Source organism: Vanessa atalanta, chromosome 2, assembly GCF_905147765.1.
Source record: "Vanessa atalanta chromosome 2, ilVanAtal1.2, whole genome shotgun sequence".
NCBI classification, from domain to species: Eukaryota; Metazoa; Arthropoda; class Insecta; order Lepidoptera; family Nymphalidae; genus Vanessa; species Vanessa atalanta.
In genome coordinates this window covers 3,487-21,190 of record NC_061872.1, presented here as the reverse complement: position 1 = coordinate 21,190, position 17,704 = coordinate 3,487, and the positions used below count along the sequence as shown (strand labels likewise).

Sequence of the window (17,704 nt, the reverse complement as noted above, 5' to 3'; positions counted from 1 at the left end):
TGTCTTCTGTTTTTATTGGTATTTCTATCCCAATCATTGGATAAAATGGAAATACCTCTGTCAATATGGTATACGGGAAAAAAATACTATTTATATCCATACAACTCAAGAATGGTAAAGCTTACTAATAGTGATTTTTTAACTCTTAATAATATTGGCATAGATAACCCGACTTAAGTATTAATATTGTCTATTTTATGATTTTATACATAATTATTAATAAATTAAGTTAATATTATACTAGACGACTGGATTGATCTGCTTCGAAAGGAATAATAAATGTAAATGCGCTTTGACTGCGAAAAAGTCCTACCTACATACCTATATGCATATTACAATTTATTGCGTTACTCTTGTGGTCATGGTTTGATGACATATTCTTGTCAAATAATCTTCGTATTTTTATATATATCAGCGTAACTCCAGGGTGAATATATCCAATGTTAGAATAAAACGTGATTGCAGAAGTCTCCATTAATGTTTCGAGTGATTGTCACTATAACATAGCCGCGGTGCGTATATTACAACGATATTACTCAATAGTTTTATATATTTTGCTGCTACTACTAACCAACGAATCGATCGTTCTTATTAGTAATGATAACCTATCCCGTGTAAAACGATCTTAAGATAAAGTTGTTATTTTTATGAATTAGACTAATTATTTCTCAATGATTTAGTAACAGAATTCACAAAAGACGAGTTCGTTAATTACAGATGGCCATGTTAAATATGTATTATTAAATTAATTAATCTGATTTTTAATATTAACAAACATTTTTATAATAATTGCCAAATATATATTATGGCCTACTTAAAATTATTTTATTTATAATAATCAAATATAATCTTTGTAAATAACTAATTTACAATTAACATCGTTAGATGGCGCCATGATGCATATAAGGCCCCATACATCCCTCCTGGGATCAAGGTAAACAAGAAGGTAAACGTTCAGGGATGGTGGCCAGCTAGCAATTTAAAAAGGAATATAGGATAGGTATTTTTTTTATCCCACACGTAGCTTGGCGAATGAGCCACATGGTGGTACGTGGTCACCATTACCCATATAGGTACATTGGTACCTACTTTAAAATAAATATTAATTAATGCCACCAACCTTGGGACTTAGATGTTATGTCCCTCGTGCCTGTAGTTACACTGGCTCACTCTTCACCCTTCAAAACGGAATACAACAATCCTAAGTAGTGCTGTTTGGCCGTAGAATATATGATGAGTGGGTGTTGATCCATCGTCCTATAATATCGATTCGCATGAGTTCTAAGAAAAAAAATGATCTGCTTACGGGACAGAACACAATGTAAGTATTGTGACTTGCATTATTTATAAAACAGCTAAGAAGTTAAAAAGCTAAATTCTGTTTGGAAATTTCAAACTTAGGATTAATTTAGTCGTGATCCGTTTGTGGTTTCTTATGAGATCCAAATCACCGACCGAATGTGAATAAAGTATCGACTACGAATCAATGGAGAGGCGACAGTACTTAAATGTGCTTTATTGCACATCAAGAATAAATAACAAACGGAGATAAATGCCAGTTGTAGGTAAGTATTAGGTGTTTTTGCAATCAATATATTTCTTCCGAGTCGTTTGATAAATTTAAATTAAATGATTGCATAATTTGATAGCAGGTGGAGAACATCTATTTCCTAGTACTAATACCTTCACGAGATTTTTACCAGTAACTACTTGCTGCAAATCTGTGTCGGGGCGTATCAAGTTCTACGACAGAGACGTAGCCCTCATGACTTTCACCAAACTTTCAACTAGCCCGTTACGTACTTACTGCCTTTGTTAAGTGCGCACGAAGGTAATGGGATGTAAAGTGACGTGTCCAGCACCCGATACTGTCTTTAACCATTAAATGACGTAATTATCCATTAATTTTGTAGATCTCCGGCTGTCATCTGTGTAAATACGTTTCAGACGGTCTTGCCCAAATATCTATCTTTGTAAGAGACCTTATCGGACCCATTACTTGCGCCATTGTGAAGGTTGGTTGTGATTATTTTAATACCGTTTCATATTTTTGACAGTATCGACGCAACCAAATAATTATTTGTTATGATCATACATACATACATACATACATACATACATACATACATACATACGACCAAACAAAATCTCAACATTACCGAGTTGCAGCCAGTAACGAAGCTAAAACGGGGTCCCGATGCTACTAACTGATTAATTTGCAATAAGACACACCATCGTTGCCGCTTTGCTATTCTAAAAACGCAACGATCCAGTTGCGGTTACGTTAGAGTTGAATCGGAATATAATCGGGATCGTGGACACCGAGTGCTTTTTCGCGAACTCAAAGTCGGTCAGCATGCTATGGAGCGACCACGGGTCAACTAACACAAAAACTACAAATCAGTGATAACTTGACAATTTGTATTAATTAGGTACCGATTCCCTGAAACTAAGGACATGTGCGATACACGCCGTCTACAGTAAGAGGGCCTGCTCGCAAAGCTTGAGATTTTCTCATTCGAAGGTAATAAATGTAAACCAGTGAAAAATATTTTAATACAATAAAACAACGAGGACAAGTAACTCCATAAACAGAACGTGACTTTATTACAATTCCCTATAAGCAAATCATTATTTAAGCTCTTAGCGCCATCTAGTATGACTAATATCGGACAACGACGTTCTCGAGTCTGGAGAGCGGTGCGTCGGCTTCACTTGCTATTGCAATGGTGCGGCCACAGATGGCGCGTCCCTGTACTCGTTGACGTTTGTTTTTTAACTGTAGTATTAACTATCAACAATAACTTAATTGTACAGATAAACGTCCACTTGAAATGAAAAGAAATGTTTGTGTCTTGTATGCTTAAATATGTACAAAATGTTATCTTTCAATACTAAAATAATTATAAACAGTGACATCTATTAGTACTAGGCCAGAACTTTCGACCGGCCGGCGGTATGAAGTTATAAATAAAAACCGGCCTACTCGGCCCAGTGCCCACTCGGTCTAGTTATGTTCTGTACGCGGTCTTGATATTTAATCTCGGCAGTGACATTTTGTGTTAAAATATTGTAAAATATATAGGACTGATGTCAGCATTGGCTGCGGAACTTGTGGCGCCAGAGGCGACGGGGCGTGCAGATGCAGAACAGATACAAGTGCGAATGATGCGGCGCGAAGACGCGGCGGCCGTGCACGAGATGATACATGTGAGTGTGGAAGACGACGGACGGCAGTGTGCGCCTGTCAGCCGTCAGCTCTTCAAGTGCCAAGTGTCAACGTGACGCTCCACACTTGTGGATTTGATGTGACGTGAATGTTTTGATTTTACAATCAGAACTTAAGTAGTACTAATTTTACAAAAATAAATTTTGTTTAAAAATTATCAATATATTTTTTATGATAAGTCTCGTGGATAAATAATAACTCGACGAATTAAAATGTCTAATACAATACATTACTATAATATTCCTGGGGCAAAAATCTAATAATAGATTATGATAAGTAATAACCTTTACTAATTGCTATATAATTAAAATATGCTATCCTTAATCCAATGTTGTAATAAATTAGTTGTGTAGTCGCTAATTCGTTAATCACTATTTAATCGTTATTTTAACGGCATAATGCTAATATATTTTCGGTACTTTCTCACTCAACATAACTAAAATATTTCGTCCTTAATAAATTAAATTCATTCAATATTTATTGTTGTTATATCTACAGCAAATAGAGAGCTAACAGTAATTTATTTTAGAGATGCCGTTTCGCAAATTTGCATACTATCGCTGACTATTTTCAGGAATTAGCGACGTTTGAGGGAGTACCCGACGGGCCGAAGCTCAGCGAGCAGGGTGAGTCGAGCCGATGCCGGTCAATATACCTAATCACGAGTTCAAATCTCGTTTTATATTAAATAATAACTTTCTTTATTTTTTAATCTCTCACTTAATTGGATAAGGATTAATGCTGTATTGCTTTAAATAGTCAAAGTAAGCCATTGTTTCTCGTAAAAAATTAAGGATAAAAAATGGTTATTGTGGATTAACCCTAAGAGATAGACATATACCATCGCGTTTTTGAAGACCTTTTTAAGGTGTACAATACTGTGATACATTATTTTGATCTATGTCGTAAGGTCGAGCCAGCATTTGCAATGTAAGCACAAATGTTTTTATTTACGACACTTCACTTTGGAAACCTCTAAAATTATCAGTGTTTCTCTACTATGTGCATGTGTTATACATATATACCTTTCTTTTGAATCAATCTATCTATTAAAAAAACCGTATCAAAATCCGTTGTGTAATTTTAAAAATCTAAGCATACATAGGGACAGACTGCGGTAAGCGACTTTGTTTAATACTATGACGTAATGATGATAAAAAACCGGTAGTGATTAATTGATACGGCTCTTAATTTAGTAATTTAAACGAAAATGCGTACGAAATTTATAAAAAAAAGAGCTCAAAATTTAAATCTACCAACTCAACTCTTTTCTTTATGCATATTTACAACAAATGTTATACTATACAGATTTAATAGAAGACGGTTTCGAAAGCTCACCATCGTGGTTTTTTGGACTGGTAGCCGAGAAGGACGGGCGGATGGTAGGGCACGCGATGTGCAACCGTGCGTACTCGAGCTGGACACGTCGCGCCTTCTACATCGAGGACCTGTACGTGCGGCCGACAGCGCGCCGCGGCGGCGTCGCTCGCCGCCTGCTGCAAGAGCTCTGTAGGGTAGGGCTGTCGTGTTGTCCCATCGGGTCATTAGAGTTATAAAGAGTACAACAAGAATTACAAGTATGAATGAATAGGTTAACATTGCATTGCTTAATAGAATAAAAGTAGTTGGAGTTTCTTATTTTGATGAGATGATGTAGCGATAAAGAAAACGGCGTTGTACGTATTGAAGGTGTACTGTTCACAGATAGCGGTAGCGGAGGGCGTGCACCGCGTGGACTGGCACGTGCTGGAGAACAATGCCGACGCGCTGGCATTCTACTCGCGACTCGGAGCACGCGACCTGCGACTCACGGAGGGCCGCGCTGCGCTGCGCCTCGACCGGCCGCGCATCGAGGCCGTCGCTGGAGGACACTTGCTGTCTGCCGTCAAAGGCGAAGCGGTTGAACCTGCACTTAATAGTTAAAATTACAACTATTTTGTTAATTATGTGTCTCAAGTTTATAGTTTATACTTTTTTTTTACTTTAATATCTGCTACGAGTGACATGGTTTTAAGACCAGTATTTAATCATGATTAATAGATGAAATATTTTGATGTTACATAAATAATAAAGAAAAATAAAAAACCGACAACTATGTATAGTATGTATAGTATGTATACCAACCCAATGAGTGCAAATAATAAAATAAAACGAAAAATCATATCAAAAATAACGAAAACCTTACATGCAGTCGGTGCAGCCGAGTCTGACCTCTCAGAAATCATTTTTAGAATCCTGCTTTCCCATATACGGCGTTCACTAGAACTCTAAAAGTATCTTTGTATTATTTATATACCTTTACGTATATTGTAGACCTTTTTCATTTCATATAGGTAGGCTGACTGGAAAATCGAATGGGAGACTTGAGGGTGAGAGGGTGAGTGGCCACCACTGCCGAGAGACATTGGTACCTCAAGATAAATATTACTAAATCCTTACAAAAATAATGCGCCACCAACGTTGGGAATTAACTAAAGTGTTATGTCCCTCATGTGTTATGTACTTACCGGGGCGCACTCATCCTTTAAAGCGGAACACAACCCTATTAAGTATCGCTATTTAGCGGTAGAACATAGTTTATTTATGTATTTATTGGATGCATAGATTTTTTTTATAATATAAAAATATCTATTAATTAAGCCTACTTATCTATCCAAATAAACGACAAAGTAAGACACAAAAGTTTTACCTATTCTATAATATATATAGTACGCATGCAAAGTATATAAGTGTAGGTACATATGTACCTATAATGATCTTTTACGATAAGGTCTATTATACCTATCCTATCAAATATATTACTGTGATACATTGTTTTTAAAAAAATAGTATTGTAACCGCAAACGTTTTAAATATTATTTTACGTGCGCATGCCAACCGAATTGACCGGTATAAGTTAAGCTCTATTTCATATGATCGACTACATTGATGAAAGCTCAACTTACATTGGACACTTGGAAATTACAAAATCTCCGAATCTGACAATTTATAAACGTTTCACAGACTATAGATAACGAAAGTTTCAACCAAATCAACTTGACAATATTTTACAATAAATATTCAGTTTTTTTTTAATTGGCATATCTTATTTATTTGGGAACCAATTTTAATAAAACAAAGTCTACACGTTACCCCAAGTTTACTACAGTACAATACAGTAAATCCGTAAAACCGTTTCATATTATGTAATTACAGGAATTAGTCGTAATCGATTAATAACTGTTTCAAATAAACTATACAACAGCTAACGATGGAATTTTATGTACCATTAATATGCACGCTATATTACACTGAGCTACGTACAAGACGGCACGAGCAGAGAATCTCAACTTAAACGTTCCCTCAGAAATGTCAAATGCGCAGACGCGATGAGGGTCGAGCGACCCGCACTATCGCGGACGCTGCCGGTCCCAGTAGCCTGCGATCAGGCGGCGCGACCTGGTGCTCAGCGTATAGGTTCGCGCGCCTCTGACGGCCGCCGCGGCCTCACGCCGCGAACTTTGCCACACAACATTGACGAGACAAGCTCTCAGTGATGCGGAATCGCTCGTCACGCCTATACCATGCCAAGCCTTGCGTAATAATAATAATTGTTGTGTGAAATTCGGCTACGTTTTTATTTAAAGAATATATGTCTGAGCTTTCATACAACGTGTTGCGCGACCTACTTTCGCAGTCGAACTTATCGACTGGTAAATATATGTAAGAGTACAAGTTAGGAAGATGAATCATATCTCTCAATACGAGCTTAATCGCTTATTCATTAAATTAGTAATAAATTAGTTACGTTTCATTAATCTATTAATGTTGCAGTAATTCTGATCTATTTAAAATAAAACTATGTAATTATATTTATAATAAGCAAGAAAGAGGCGTCTCAAAACTATTAATTATTATTGAAGTTATAACTTTGTCTTTGCCAATAAACTATTTTAATTATTATATTTTTACTACAGATAATTTGTACGCAAGTTCGTAAATAAAAGTAGGATAGAACAAATATAATTCGAATATTACTTAAAGTGTTCAACTTATAGAAATGATTTACAATAATTCTCTTCAATATAAAACAAGTATGTGTGAATAAACAAGGAGCACCGGTCAGTTATTGATCAGCTTATTCACGGAACAGGAGACAGCTGTTTGATCCGACGCGGTCAGGCGAGCGAGTAATCTGTGCAGCGGAGCGCGAGCGTGGCGGGCGCATGGCGGCGGTCACGTGACGCCGCGCCATGCGCGTCCGCCCGCCGCTGTCCCTGTTGCTGGTTACGGTGGCCGCCGTCGCCGTTATCAGCGCGGTTCCCTTCCATGTCCCGGAATCCACTCCCGCGTCTCTGCTGCTCGTGGCGCAGTCTGCCTGTCAGATGGACGATCCATCTCTCTTTTCTCAAAAAAGTCTTGAACGCTATGCTGCTACAATCACACGCTATTCTAATATTTCTCATCCATACCATCTTCTGAATTACGAAGGTAATTTATTGAGATTTTACGGGTTACTTTTTTCTTTAAATGTTAGTCCAAAGTCTGAGTCGAAGCTTATCGTTTTAGAAACTTGTGGCATAAACTGGGAAACTAAAGTCACCCGTCGTGCATTGACGACGCTCGGAGCGGGTGGTGGAGTAGTCATATCGGGAAGGCCTGGGACGGCAGTGTGTAATAGCGTGTCTTTAGCAGCGCGAGCTCTACACCGCCCACAGCCTGCCAAGTGTAGCGAGACACATGCCCGAGGCGCCGTTGTAGTTCAGCTAGCTGTGGACCTGCACTGGCGACGGGCTTTGATGTTGCCAACGAGTGTTGTGAACGAGTGTGCTGTGGCACAACAGGAAGTTGAGACAGCTCTCATTGCGGCCGGTGTCCTCGTGAAACATGTGCATACAAAAGCCGAAGACTCCGCTCTCCGTCCGCATGGTGAGCGACTGTATGATACAGATGTAATGTCTTTAGAGGATATTTAAATTTGTTTACAGCGCAAGCGCATAGTTTTGCGTTTCATGTAAAAATACAATCTCGACGAAAGTACCAATAAACAAAACGTTTTTTTCGTCGTACTGATTTGACTGGTAATGTTTCAATAGTTTGCGTATCAATCAAATTAAAATAAGTAAGTTGCATAGCTTTAGATCTATTTTAACTTTAAAGGTTTTTGAGTTCATGTATATTATGTTCAAAAGTTCAAATTAGGTCAAAAAATTTGGTTTCAATTCCTCAATAAATTTAATAATAATTTCACATAATTTCATACACATATATCTCACCATGCAATCTCGCCGCTCAGACGTCCCACGCCCCGCGCTCCTGTCTTATACTCGAATGTACTTTCTAATTTTAAAAGGTCCGAAATAATGTAGTGCCTATGTATTATATTATGTCAACTTCAAAATTGATGAATTTGCACACAAAATTTCATCCCCCACTTAACTATCTCGTGGGGTTAATTAAAAAAGTAGCAAAAATCGGTGCCGTGGCTTAGCTGTGAAAGCGTAACAGACAGATAGACAGAGTGTCTTTCGCTTTATAATATTAGTATTATTCAAAATAGTTAGTTGTTACCCGCTCGTAATTAAGAAGTACGTTTTAGGAAAATATAACCTAAAAGGGTCTGAAGTGAAAAAATACCTGTAAATTTGAACTGAAATTTTCGCCAACTTCAAATATATATTGTGTTAAATTTGTAATAGAGGGCTGCTTGATTCATCTCGTGGCAGTTGTTTACATAAAACTCATCCTCAGAAAATGTTTAAGTGTTCAAGGAAATATTTTTACCGAATTTCTACTCTGTGGGTTATAGAGTTAAAAAGTGCAGATTAAAAGGAAAATTAGGTATAGCCGATCACTTCTTCAATCAACATAAAGATTTGATTAATTTCTGATGATTATGTGAGTGAATTAAAAAATGAATAGCGCATATTTTATTTTATTAAAACATGCTGTATTATTACAAACTCTAGACCCTTTCTCATATCAAATAAAGAAAACTATCGTCGTCTTTCTCCACATAAGTGTTGTATCAACATCATTTCTCATTTCTCAAATATGTTGCGAATTTTGTTTCATCGTATCTGAAACCACGTCAAATATTTATTACTATATGTGTACCTAACATTTACGCATACGCATTTTTTGATTATGTTTTTGGTAGTTATTTACTGTTTGTTCTTAGGACATTGACAATTTGTATTTTTTCATAAAGCATTAGCTTTGGTATTTACTAAATCAGATTTAATGAAACTGTAATTTTTTTCCAGATATATTGGATATTTTATAAATTATTATATAAGATTTGAATTTATTACGTGGCTGTTTTTATGTTTTAGTGATAATCCTTTGCGATTTATCAATCAATGACTTGAAGATGGTAGAAAAATTAAACGACACCGAAATACTGATTTTACGCGTGGACGACTCTAGAACATTTAAGGTGTCTGATTCAATGGACAAAATAAATAGCAAAAAAGATCAAACAATTTTAAATAAAAAATCACCACAAACTGCGAAAACGATATTCACAGAATATTTATCGGATTATTTTGAACCTTCTCAAAAAACGATCTCACCACGGCCGATAACTTATAATTCAAATGAACTCTATTCATTGCCCGCAAAAGTTATAAAAACATTGAAACGGAACGTTCCACATAGCACAATACACGAGGAGAAGTTAAATTCACTTAATTTTACGACGATAAGCAGAAGTAAGTTTAATAATAGTTTGCCTTTAAAAATGGAAAATTTGGGTTCTCGCCAAAAACGGGATACAGAAGACGTACATTCTGATTATATTGATACATTTCTTAAAAGCTTAAATCTGGCGATAAATGATCGCCTATTAGTACTCACTGACGATTTTACGGGGGTCAGATCAACCAGCCAAGATCTGTATCGTGAAGTTCTTGAAGCTACTTTAACACATTTAGAAGCGGAACGCGTGAAGTTGCAGTATTCTACTAACGAGTTTTTCTTATATAAAAGTGAACTTTTAAACAGAAGTATAATATGGCGGCGTGTTGCGACGTTGACGACTTTGTCGGAAAGATCAGTAGTTTCATCCAACGAATGGACTACCAAAGTTGTCGTGGACTTACCTGGCGAGCTAGAATTAAAAATTTGGAGCAGAACACGTAATCAAGAAGTCGAGGAGTTGAAAATAATGAATAGAATGGAAATAACACAGCTAGCTGTTGTAATGCTGTGTGTCGCGTGTACACTATTCGGCGCACTGGCATTGGGCGCATTTTACGTGAGGCGCTCATCCATTCGACATATGCCAAGGAGACCTCGTGCAGTCCCTATTCTTGCATCTGCTGATTTCCAATTCCCAGCTGATGAACGTCGTCGGGTAGGTGAAGGCATGGAGACCATGCTGTCCTGGCTTCAACAATTTCATGAATTTAGTGGTTCGGAACCAGAACGCCCTGATTTACTAAAAAGGCCAGAACCTCTTGCTCAATCTGCACCGTCTTCCACTTGCAGTGTCACGCGACTGGCGCCTGATAACCGTACCAGGTACAAGGTATGATTTTATTCATGTGATTGATGAAATGTTTTAGTTTTAGGTATTTTGTAGGGAACTATACTGATTATTTGATATTGTTAGGGTGATCCTGTCCACATGAAATACTTACCCGCTTCGACGCTCGAACTACGTCGTAAAACAATTGATATATTACTTGTGATGCAAAGTCTACGTCATGAGAACTTGAATCCTTTTATTGGTGCGTAACATTTTTTTTATTCGCAATTAATTTGTAATTATTATTAACAATCAAATGCATCCAAAATTGCATTGCATTGCTTCAATAGAATGTGCTTAAATAAAATTGTACATTTAGGTTGCTTGACGGAAATCCGACCCGCGTTAGTATTCGAAGCATGCGGACGCGGCTCATTGGAGGATGTACTGGTAGCGGACGATATCCGACTGGACTGGACCTTTCGGCTCTCTCTGCTCACTGACTTAGTACGCGGCATGCGCTACCTGCATACTTCGCCTTTGCGCGTACACGCACGTCTCTCATCGCGAAATTGCGTCGTTGATTCTCGCTGGGTTCTGCGCGTTACTGACTATGGCCTGCCTTCATTCACCTCTGCTCAGTCACTCCCTTACCCTCCTCGATCTGCTCGGGGTTAGTATATAAATGTTAGTAATTGTTTATAAAATGTTTCAAATATTTTACCTGTTTATGTTGCACTCGACGTTTGCAAGTATAAACTTGTTTTGTTATGAGTTACTTAATTGTACCTACAAATCAAAATTGTAATTCTCGACTAGCTTTTAGTTTATGTTAGATTCCTAATACCATTATGTAATATTAAAAAATGATGATATTATTAGATTAAATGATCTAAAACTGAACTGTCTTGCTTAGATTTGTTATGGACAGCTCCAGAGATTCTTCGAGAAACCAGTTCAGCAACGGTACCAGGCGGTACCCAGGCGGGTGATGTGTTTTCATTTGCTATAATTATGCAGGAAGTCCTGGTCCGCGGCGAACCTTATTGTATGTTATCACTTACACCTGAAGGTAAGAAGTGTTAGAAAAATAATAAAATGCTTAAACATAGTATACGCTATTAATTATATATTTAAAAGTGCTCTGATGCGTAAAATAATAAATGTGACTTTCAGAGATAGTGGACAAGCTAATACACGCACCGCCGCTGATTCGCCCGTCGGTCTCGATGAGTGCTGCCCCGCCCGAAGCCGTGAGCGTAATGCGACAATGCTGGAGTGAGCAGCCCGACTTACGCCCTGATTTCATTCGGCTGTACGAAGTCTTTCGACATATGCATCGAGGACGGTAAAATATTTAAATAACCTCAACGATGTGCGAGTATTCAACGCAATTTTCAATGTTTTAATTTTTATAATTTAGTTTGTCCTCAAAATTAATAAAAAGAATAAAAAGTCATATTGTTACATGAACACAAACAAAAATATATAAAAATGAGTCAAATGCGTTAATTTATTTATAGGAAAGTAAACATAGTCGATTCAATGTTTGAAATGTTAGAAAAGTATAGCAATAATTTAGAAGAGCTGATTAAAGATCGGACTGAGCAACTCGATATGGAAAAAAAGAAGACCGAGCAACTACTTAACAGAATGTTGCCGAGGTAATGCCTTGTCTTTTTATGACATTCCGACTGAAGATTATTCTCTAAAATATATAGCAGAATTAAAAATGGTCACAGATCGGTAGCAGAACGTCTGATGCTGGGGCTGCGTGTCGAGCCCGAAGAGTTCGAGGAGGTGTCGATATACTTCAGCGACATCGTGGGATTCACATCGCTCGCCGCACGTTCCACGCCCGTGCAAGTAGTAGACCTGCTGAATGATCTCTACACGACTTTTGACGCAGCAATTGAACAGTACCGGGTCTATAAGGTATGGCGATTTGTAATATAAAGCATTCAGCAGTAATACTTTTTCATATTTGTTGATTGTAATTGGCAACTAAACGTATATAGTTCCATGTCATATTAATTTCCCTAAGACTTTCTTTACCTTATAACTGTTTATAGGTGGAGACTATTGGCGACGCTTACATGGTAGTTGGCGGCCTACCTATTCGCTGCATTGACCACGCGGAGAATGTGGCCACGATGGCTCTACACTTGTTGCATCTAGCAGGACGCTTTCGCATCCGTCACCTGCCCGTCACACCGTTGCATCTGCGTATCGGTTTACATACGGGTGCGTGCTGCGCTGGCGTGGTCGGTCTCACTATGCCACGCTATTGTCTATTTGGCGATACTGTCAACACCGCCTCCCGTATGGAGTCCACAGGTTTGTTTTTCATGCATATCTTGTTTGATTATTATTCTGTATTTCGTGAACTATTTGTGATCGAATCTGTTTCGCGTTGTCATTTTCATTAGGCTTTGCATTTTATTTTATCATTAATTTTCTCTACTGGAATTGCCCCATTAATTGTGACCAGGAATATAATGGACACAGGAGCAGCGTGGCGCATTCAAGTGTCGACGACGACCGCGGAGAGACTGGTGGCGGCGGGTGGGTACCGCTTGCGTTCGCGCGGGCTGACGCAAATCAAGGGCAAAGGTGCCATGCACACCTACTGGCTGCTCGGGAAAGAAGGTTTCGATAAGTCCTTACCGACGCCGCCGCCGCTCGAGTAAGTTATATGAACTCTTCCATTTTTTCTCGTATTATATTATTTTTCCATAATATTTGTTTTGGGTTTGGGACATTCTCAGAGTGACAAAACTGTGCATGCTTAGTATTATGAGATCTACATATCTTTGTCTTTTATATAAAGACTTTATAAATATCTCGATAATGAGTAAATATTTTTATATAATATATTTCTGTTTTAAATTGTGTAAAAATAATGCTGTTTTCAGGTCAGAAGAGGTCTTGTTCGAGGCGGAAGTTGAAAATGATATCGAAACGAGCGATCAATCCATCGATAAAAAACCTTCTGTGGGTCAATTCGTAGAACGACAGCGGTCGGACCCTTCCCCAACTGTTGATAAGTTTTGTTAGCATATTCATTAAAAGGTTATAATAAATTAAATTCAATAAATAGTTGTCTATACACACTGCTCACAACCCTTGCAGCCTGGCAACGCTCTGGCGCTGTTTCTGCGGAAAGTAGTCCTCCTCCGCCCTCTCTACCGCGCTGTCGCTATTTACGCTCATCTGTCTCTACGGTCGCTAGTCTACTCGATACGCCGAGGCTCTCAGATCGGTAAGATTAAAAATGAAGAATATTAATTAAACAAATAACATCGTTTTAAGGTGAATCGTTAAACTGCTTTAGAAAAGTCAATTCTACCGAGAAGAAACGGCATTTTAAATTGTAAATACTCTTTACTTAAAACTAACTTTGTATAATAAATCAAACGGAACGACTTATTTTATAAGTTTAGATAAGATTGCCAAGAGAAGGTTTAGTTCACTGAATTCTTCTTATGCATACGTAAGAATACTTTGTCGGTTGTTGTAAAATAATTACGTTGCATAATGAGTTATCGTTTTAGTTGAAGATATTGATTTCAAACTTGATAGGTAAGACCCGGCCAGTTAGCGTACATCAATTAATGTTTGCTACTTCTATACTACTTCTTACTACTTCTACTGATATAATACCTAAATTTTCTAAATTATGTAAACATTGATACAAAATTACGGTAAATAATTTTGGTGACTATTTTATTTTAGTAAAAAAATTAAAAAGTCTTGTATTAAATATCAGATCTCACATTATTAAAATTTACAACTTTATAATTTTATATATTTTTTTTAGGTAATGTGTGTGTATCTAGTTTCAATGAAATTCTGTCCCATGTGTATCCTATTAACCCGCAGTGGATCAGTGTGGTGGAATAAGATGAAAACCTTCTCCTCAAAGGGAGAGGAGGCCTTCACTGTTATAGAAAAGACATATCTATTATTTGAAAAGCATTATCTGAGATTTAGCCAAGGTAACGCTCACGGAGTGCAAAAGGCGGGAAAAGGGGACAATTTTCATTTTATGCGATTGAAAAGTAAATTAACAATAACACGAGTATTTTAAATTACTGAAAATATTGGCTAAATATCTCAAGAACCATAATATTATTTAATAGATGGGCATCGTCAGGAGCACGTACTTTACGGAGACAGTGGTCGTTAGAGCGAGGCGACGCGTTGGCAGCGGCCGCAGCTGAGACGCCGGCCGCGACCGTCGCGCCGGTGGAGCCGCTGGCTCTGCGCGCGCCGCCGACGCGTCCGCCGCTGGCTCGCTATCGCACTCGGCGCGACACGTCCACGCTCGACGTGTCCGACCGGTAGCCGCGGCTACGAGGTAGCTCGGATCTTCCACAGCCCTCTCCCCGACAATAATTTTCGTAGTCGAGCCCTAAACACTCGATGTTTTTCAACTTTCCTTTTTAGGTATTATTAATGTTGTGATCACGTAGGAAATATAGACTTAATTTATTTCGAAAAATATTTTTATTAAGAGCCTTCGAATAAAATATCCATTTATCTCGGATAAAATTAATTATTTTTTAATATTTTCAGTAAGAATAAATCTTTTATCTTTGCCAAGTATTTTATTTCCGACCTTTCTATTAATTACAAATATATCTTTTTAAGAGATTCTGTTATATACAGTCCCAAATGTGAGCCTTGTGGCACCACGATCATAAGTTAAAGGTAATCATGAGAGCTTTGCCAAAATATTTCTTCTAAAGTTTACATTTCATTTCACATATAACCCATTAGGGACAAGAACGAAACTATATGAGCATATACACATATAACAATGAAACACGCAAGCATTGCACAGGCTACTGCAAAGGAGATCCTCAACACATCCTTACGTTCTGTAATTTTTAAAAGTTTACTGATTAATATTAAAGAGCCAAAGCGTATCAGTGTTTCTATACTGAACATACTTGCCACCTGGTGATTGCTGAAGTCAAATATGAACTGGTAATTATTTTATGATGTACACCATCTAAATTTACAAGGTTTGTTTGGTTAACAATTCTAATTTGAGTTTAAACGACTTCAATTTCCGATCAGTTTTGCATTCGCCATGACCATTAACGAATTAAATAGACAATCTTTGAAAGGTTGTGGTCTAAATCTAGAAATCCATGTTTTTCCCATAGTCTTGTCATAAGGAGGCATGTTTAATTGTTCACGGGTCGAAAGACCATCTGCTTTATTTGTTCTTGCGCCTAATAATAAAACAAAAATGTCGTCTATCACAAGATGCTTCACTGAAGAGTGCAACTTCTGCACCTTATGACTTTTTTATTTATATTTATTATTCTTATAAAAAATGGAACTTAATAAAATCCAAAATCGGCATATTTACTGCTTCGAAGGCGGAAAAGAGTTCGAAGGGTCAGCTAGTTAACTTTAAATTAGCCGTCGATTCAATTATAATAATCGCACTTTCAAAAATTAAATGCGATCATCGATTTTGGAGAATTTGATTAAATAGAGTTGAATAATTTTGAGTTTTACGTGTATCATCAGCAAACAATACTATATCATGTTTGTTCCCAACAAGAAAGGGCAAGTCATTAATATATATGAGGAATAGAAAAGGTCCAAGAATTGATCCTTGTGGGACCCCCATACCAACTAAGACCCCAGGAGACCTTGTCCCTTTAACGTCAACCCTCTGTATTCTATTGTTAAGATAAGAAGTCAGAAGGTCGAGTGCACATTCTCTAATTCCATAGTTTCCTGACCAGAGTTTCATGTTGAACACAATCAAAGGCTTTGGATAAGTCGCAGAAAATCCCTAAGGCATCCTGCGACCTCTCCCAGGCTTCATAGATATTTCTTATTAGTTCGATACCTGCGTCGGTAGTCGAGCGACCCCTCGTAAATCCAAATTGTTTTCTATGAAGCAGATTGTATCTATTGAAATACGCTAATAATTGATTTAAAATAAATTTTTCAAATATTTTGCTGAGGGTTGGTAGAATCGAGATTGGCCTATAGTTGTTAGGATCTGAAGAGCTACCAGATTTAAATATTGGAATGACTTTACTATGTTTCATCAGGTCAGGAAATACACCACGTTGAACACAATCATTGAATATTATTGCAAGATAAGGTGCAATTAGATCAATAATTGAATTAATCACCTTTACAGAAATACCCCATAGATCAGCAGTTTTCTTAATGTCTAATGACTTAAATGTACAAATTATGTCATTGGTGTTTACAGGGGTAAAATTAAATTTTGATTTGCATTCACGTACATTTTCTTTAATTAATGATTCGGCAACTGCTGGAGAAGAAATAAGTAACTTAGTTGTAGAAACTGGTATGTCAGCAAAAAATTGTTCAAAAACTGAAGCAACTTCCCGTTCACTATTTATGACTTTATTATTATAATTTAAGTTCAATTCGGAGCTGCGACTGCCACCTCTACCAGTTTCACAATTAATAATTTTCCAAGTCATTTTTATTTTGTCATGTGCATTCTTAATTCTATTTTTTATAGTTAAATCCTAACTTCTTACCAAATTCGATATTTATCACATTAATAGTTTTCAAAATTTGCTTAATCCTTTGAACTTTATTGTAAATATCGATGAACTGCAAAATAAGGCACCAACATTACTTCATCCCTAAAAAACAGTGAAATGAATAAACTGAACAGAAGATTTAAACAAAATGGTTAAAAATCGCCATAAACCTTAGCAGAAGTGTGGGTATATAAAAAAATATATCTTCAAACTTAAAAAGTACCGTTCCAAGGATACAATAGCGTGGTGGTGGCGCTAATACATTGTTAACATAATTATATTCGAACTTCATTCGAGCTTTAGATGCTAGTTATGTAATATATGATTATACTTCTATTTCGTCCTCGATTCTAATATCGCAAATATACAAAAACAATTAGCTCTTCGATTGGAATATTATGCCTGCAATGGCTTTACAAAAGAAGCCGAAAAGGAATTAAAAGAACAGTACATCCTAGCAACTGTAAATAA

At 37.1% G+C, this 17,704-nt stretch overlaps 2 protein-coding genes and 1 long non-coding RNA gene across 4 annotated transcripts; all 3 read left to right on the top strand.

The window, feature by feature from the left end:
* Positions 1-2,966: 2,966 nt before the first annotated feature.
* Positions 2,967-5,816, top strand: LOC125073623 (thialysine N-epsilon-acetyltransferase-like). The gene is made up of 4 exons (XM_047684533.1): positions 2,967-3,210; positions 3,804-3,855; positions 4,538-4,743; positions 4,934-5,816. Exons 1-4 carry the CDS (start codon positions 3,091-3,093, stop codon positions 5,150-5,152), a joined length of 597 nt encoding a protein of 198 aa, XP_047540489.1. The 5' UTR covers positions 2,967-3,090; the 3' UTR covers positions 5,153-5,816.
* Positions 5,817-6,567: 751 nt separating this feature from the next.
* On the top strand, positions 6,568-16,719 carry LOC125073639. Its single transcript, XR_007120055.1, has 3 exons — positions 6,568-6,679; positions 7,396-7,398; positions 16,708-16,719. It is a non-coding gene; the product is annotated as an uncharacterized LOC125073639 (long non-coding RNA).
* LOC125073614 lies at positions 6,590-15,279 on the top strand. 2 transcript variants are annotated; one of them, XM_047684515.1, is made up of 15 exons: positions 6,590-6,921; positions 7,362-7,699; positions 7,778-8,137; positions 9,544-10,739; positions 10,824-10,941; positions 11,059-11,352; positions 11,596-11,751; positions 11,856-12,027; positions 12,203-12,343; positions 12,422-12,614; positions 12,752-13,016; positions 13,188-13,365; positions 13,595-13,731; positions 13,812-13,941; positions 14,822-15,279. In XM_047684515.1, exons 2-15 carry the CDS (start codon positions 7,462-7,464, stop codon positions 15,024-15,026), a joined length of 3,783 nt encoding a protein of 1,260 aa, XP_047540471.1. In that variant the 5' UTR covers positions 6,590-6,921; positions 7,362-7,461; the 3' UTR covers positions 15,027-15,279. The 2 variants fall into 2 exon arrangements, with proteins under 2 accessions (XP_047540471.1, XP_047540480.1); XM_047684524.1 differs by lacking the exons at positions 13,595-13,731; positions 13,812-13,941; positions 14,822-15,279 and having other exon boundaries at positions 13,171-13,227.
* Positions 16,720-17,704: the final 985 nt, after the last annotated feature.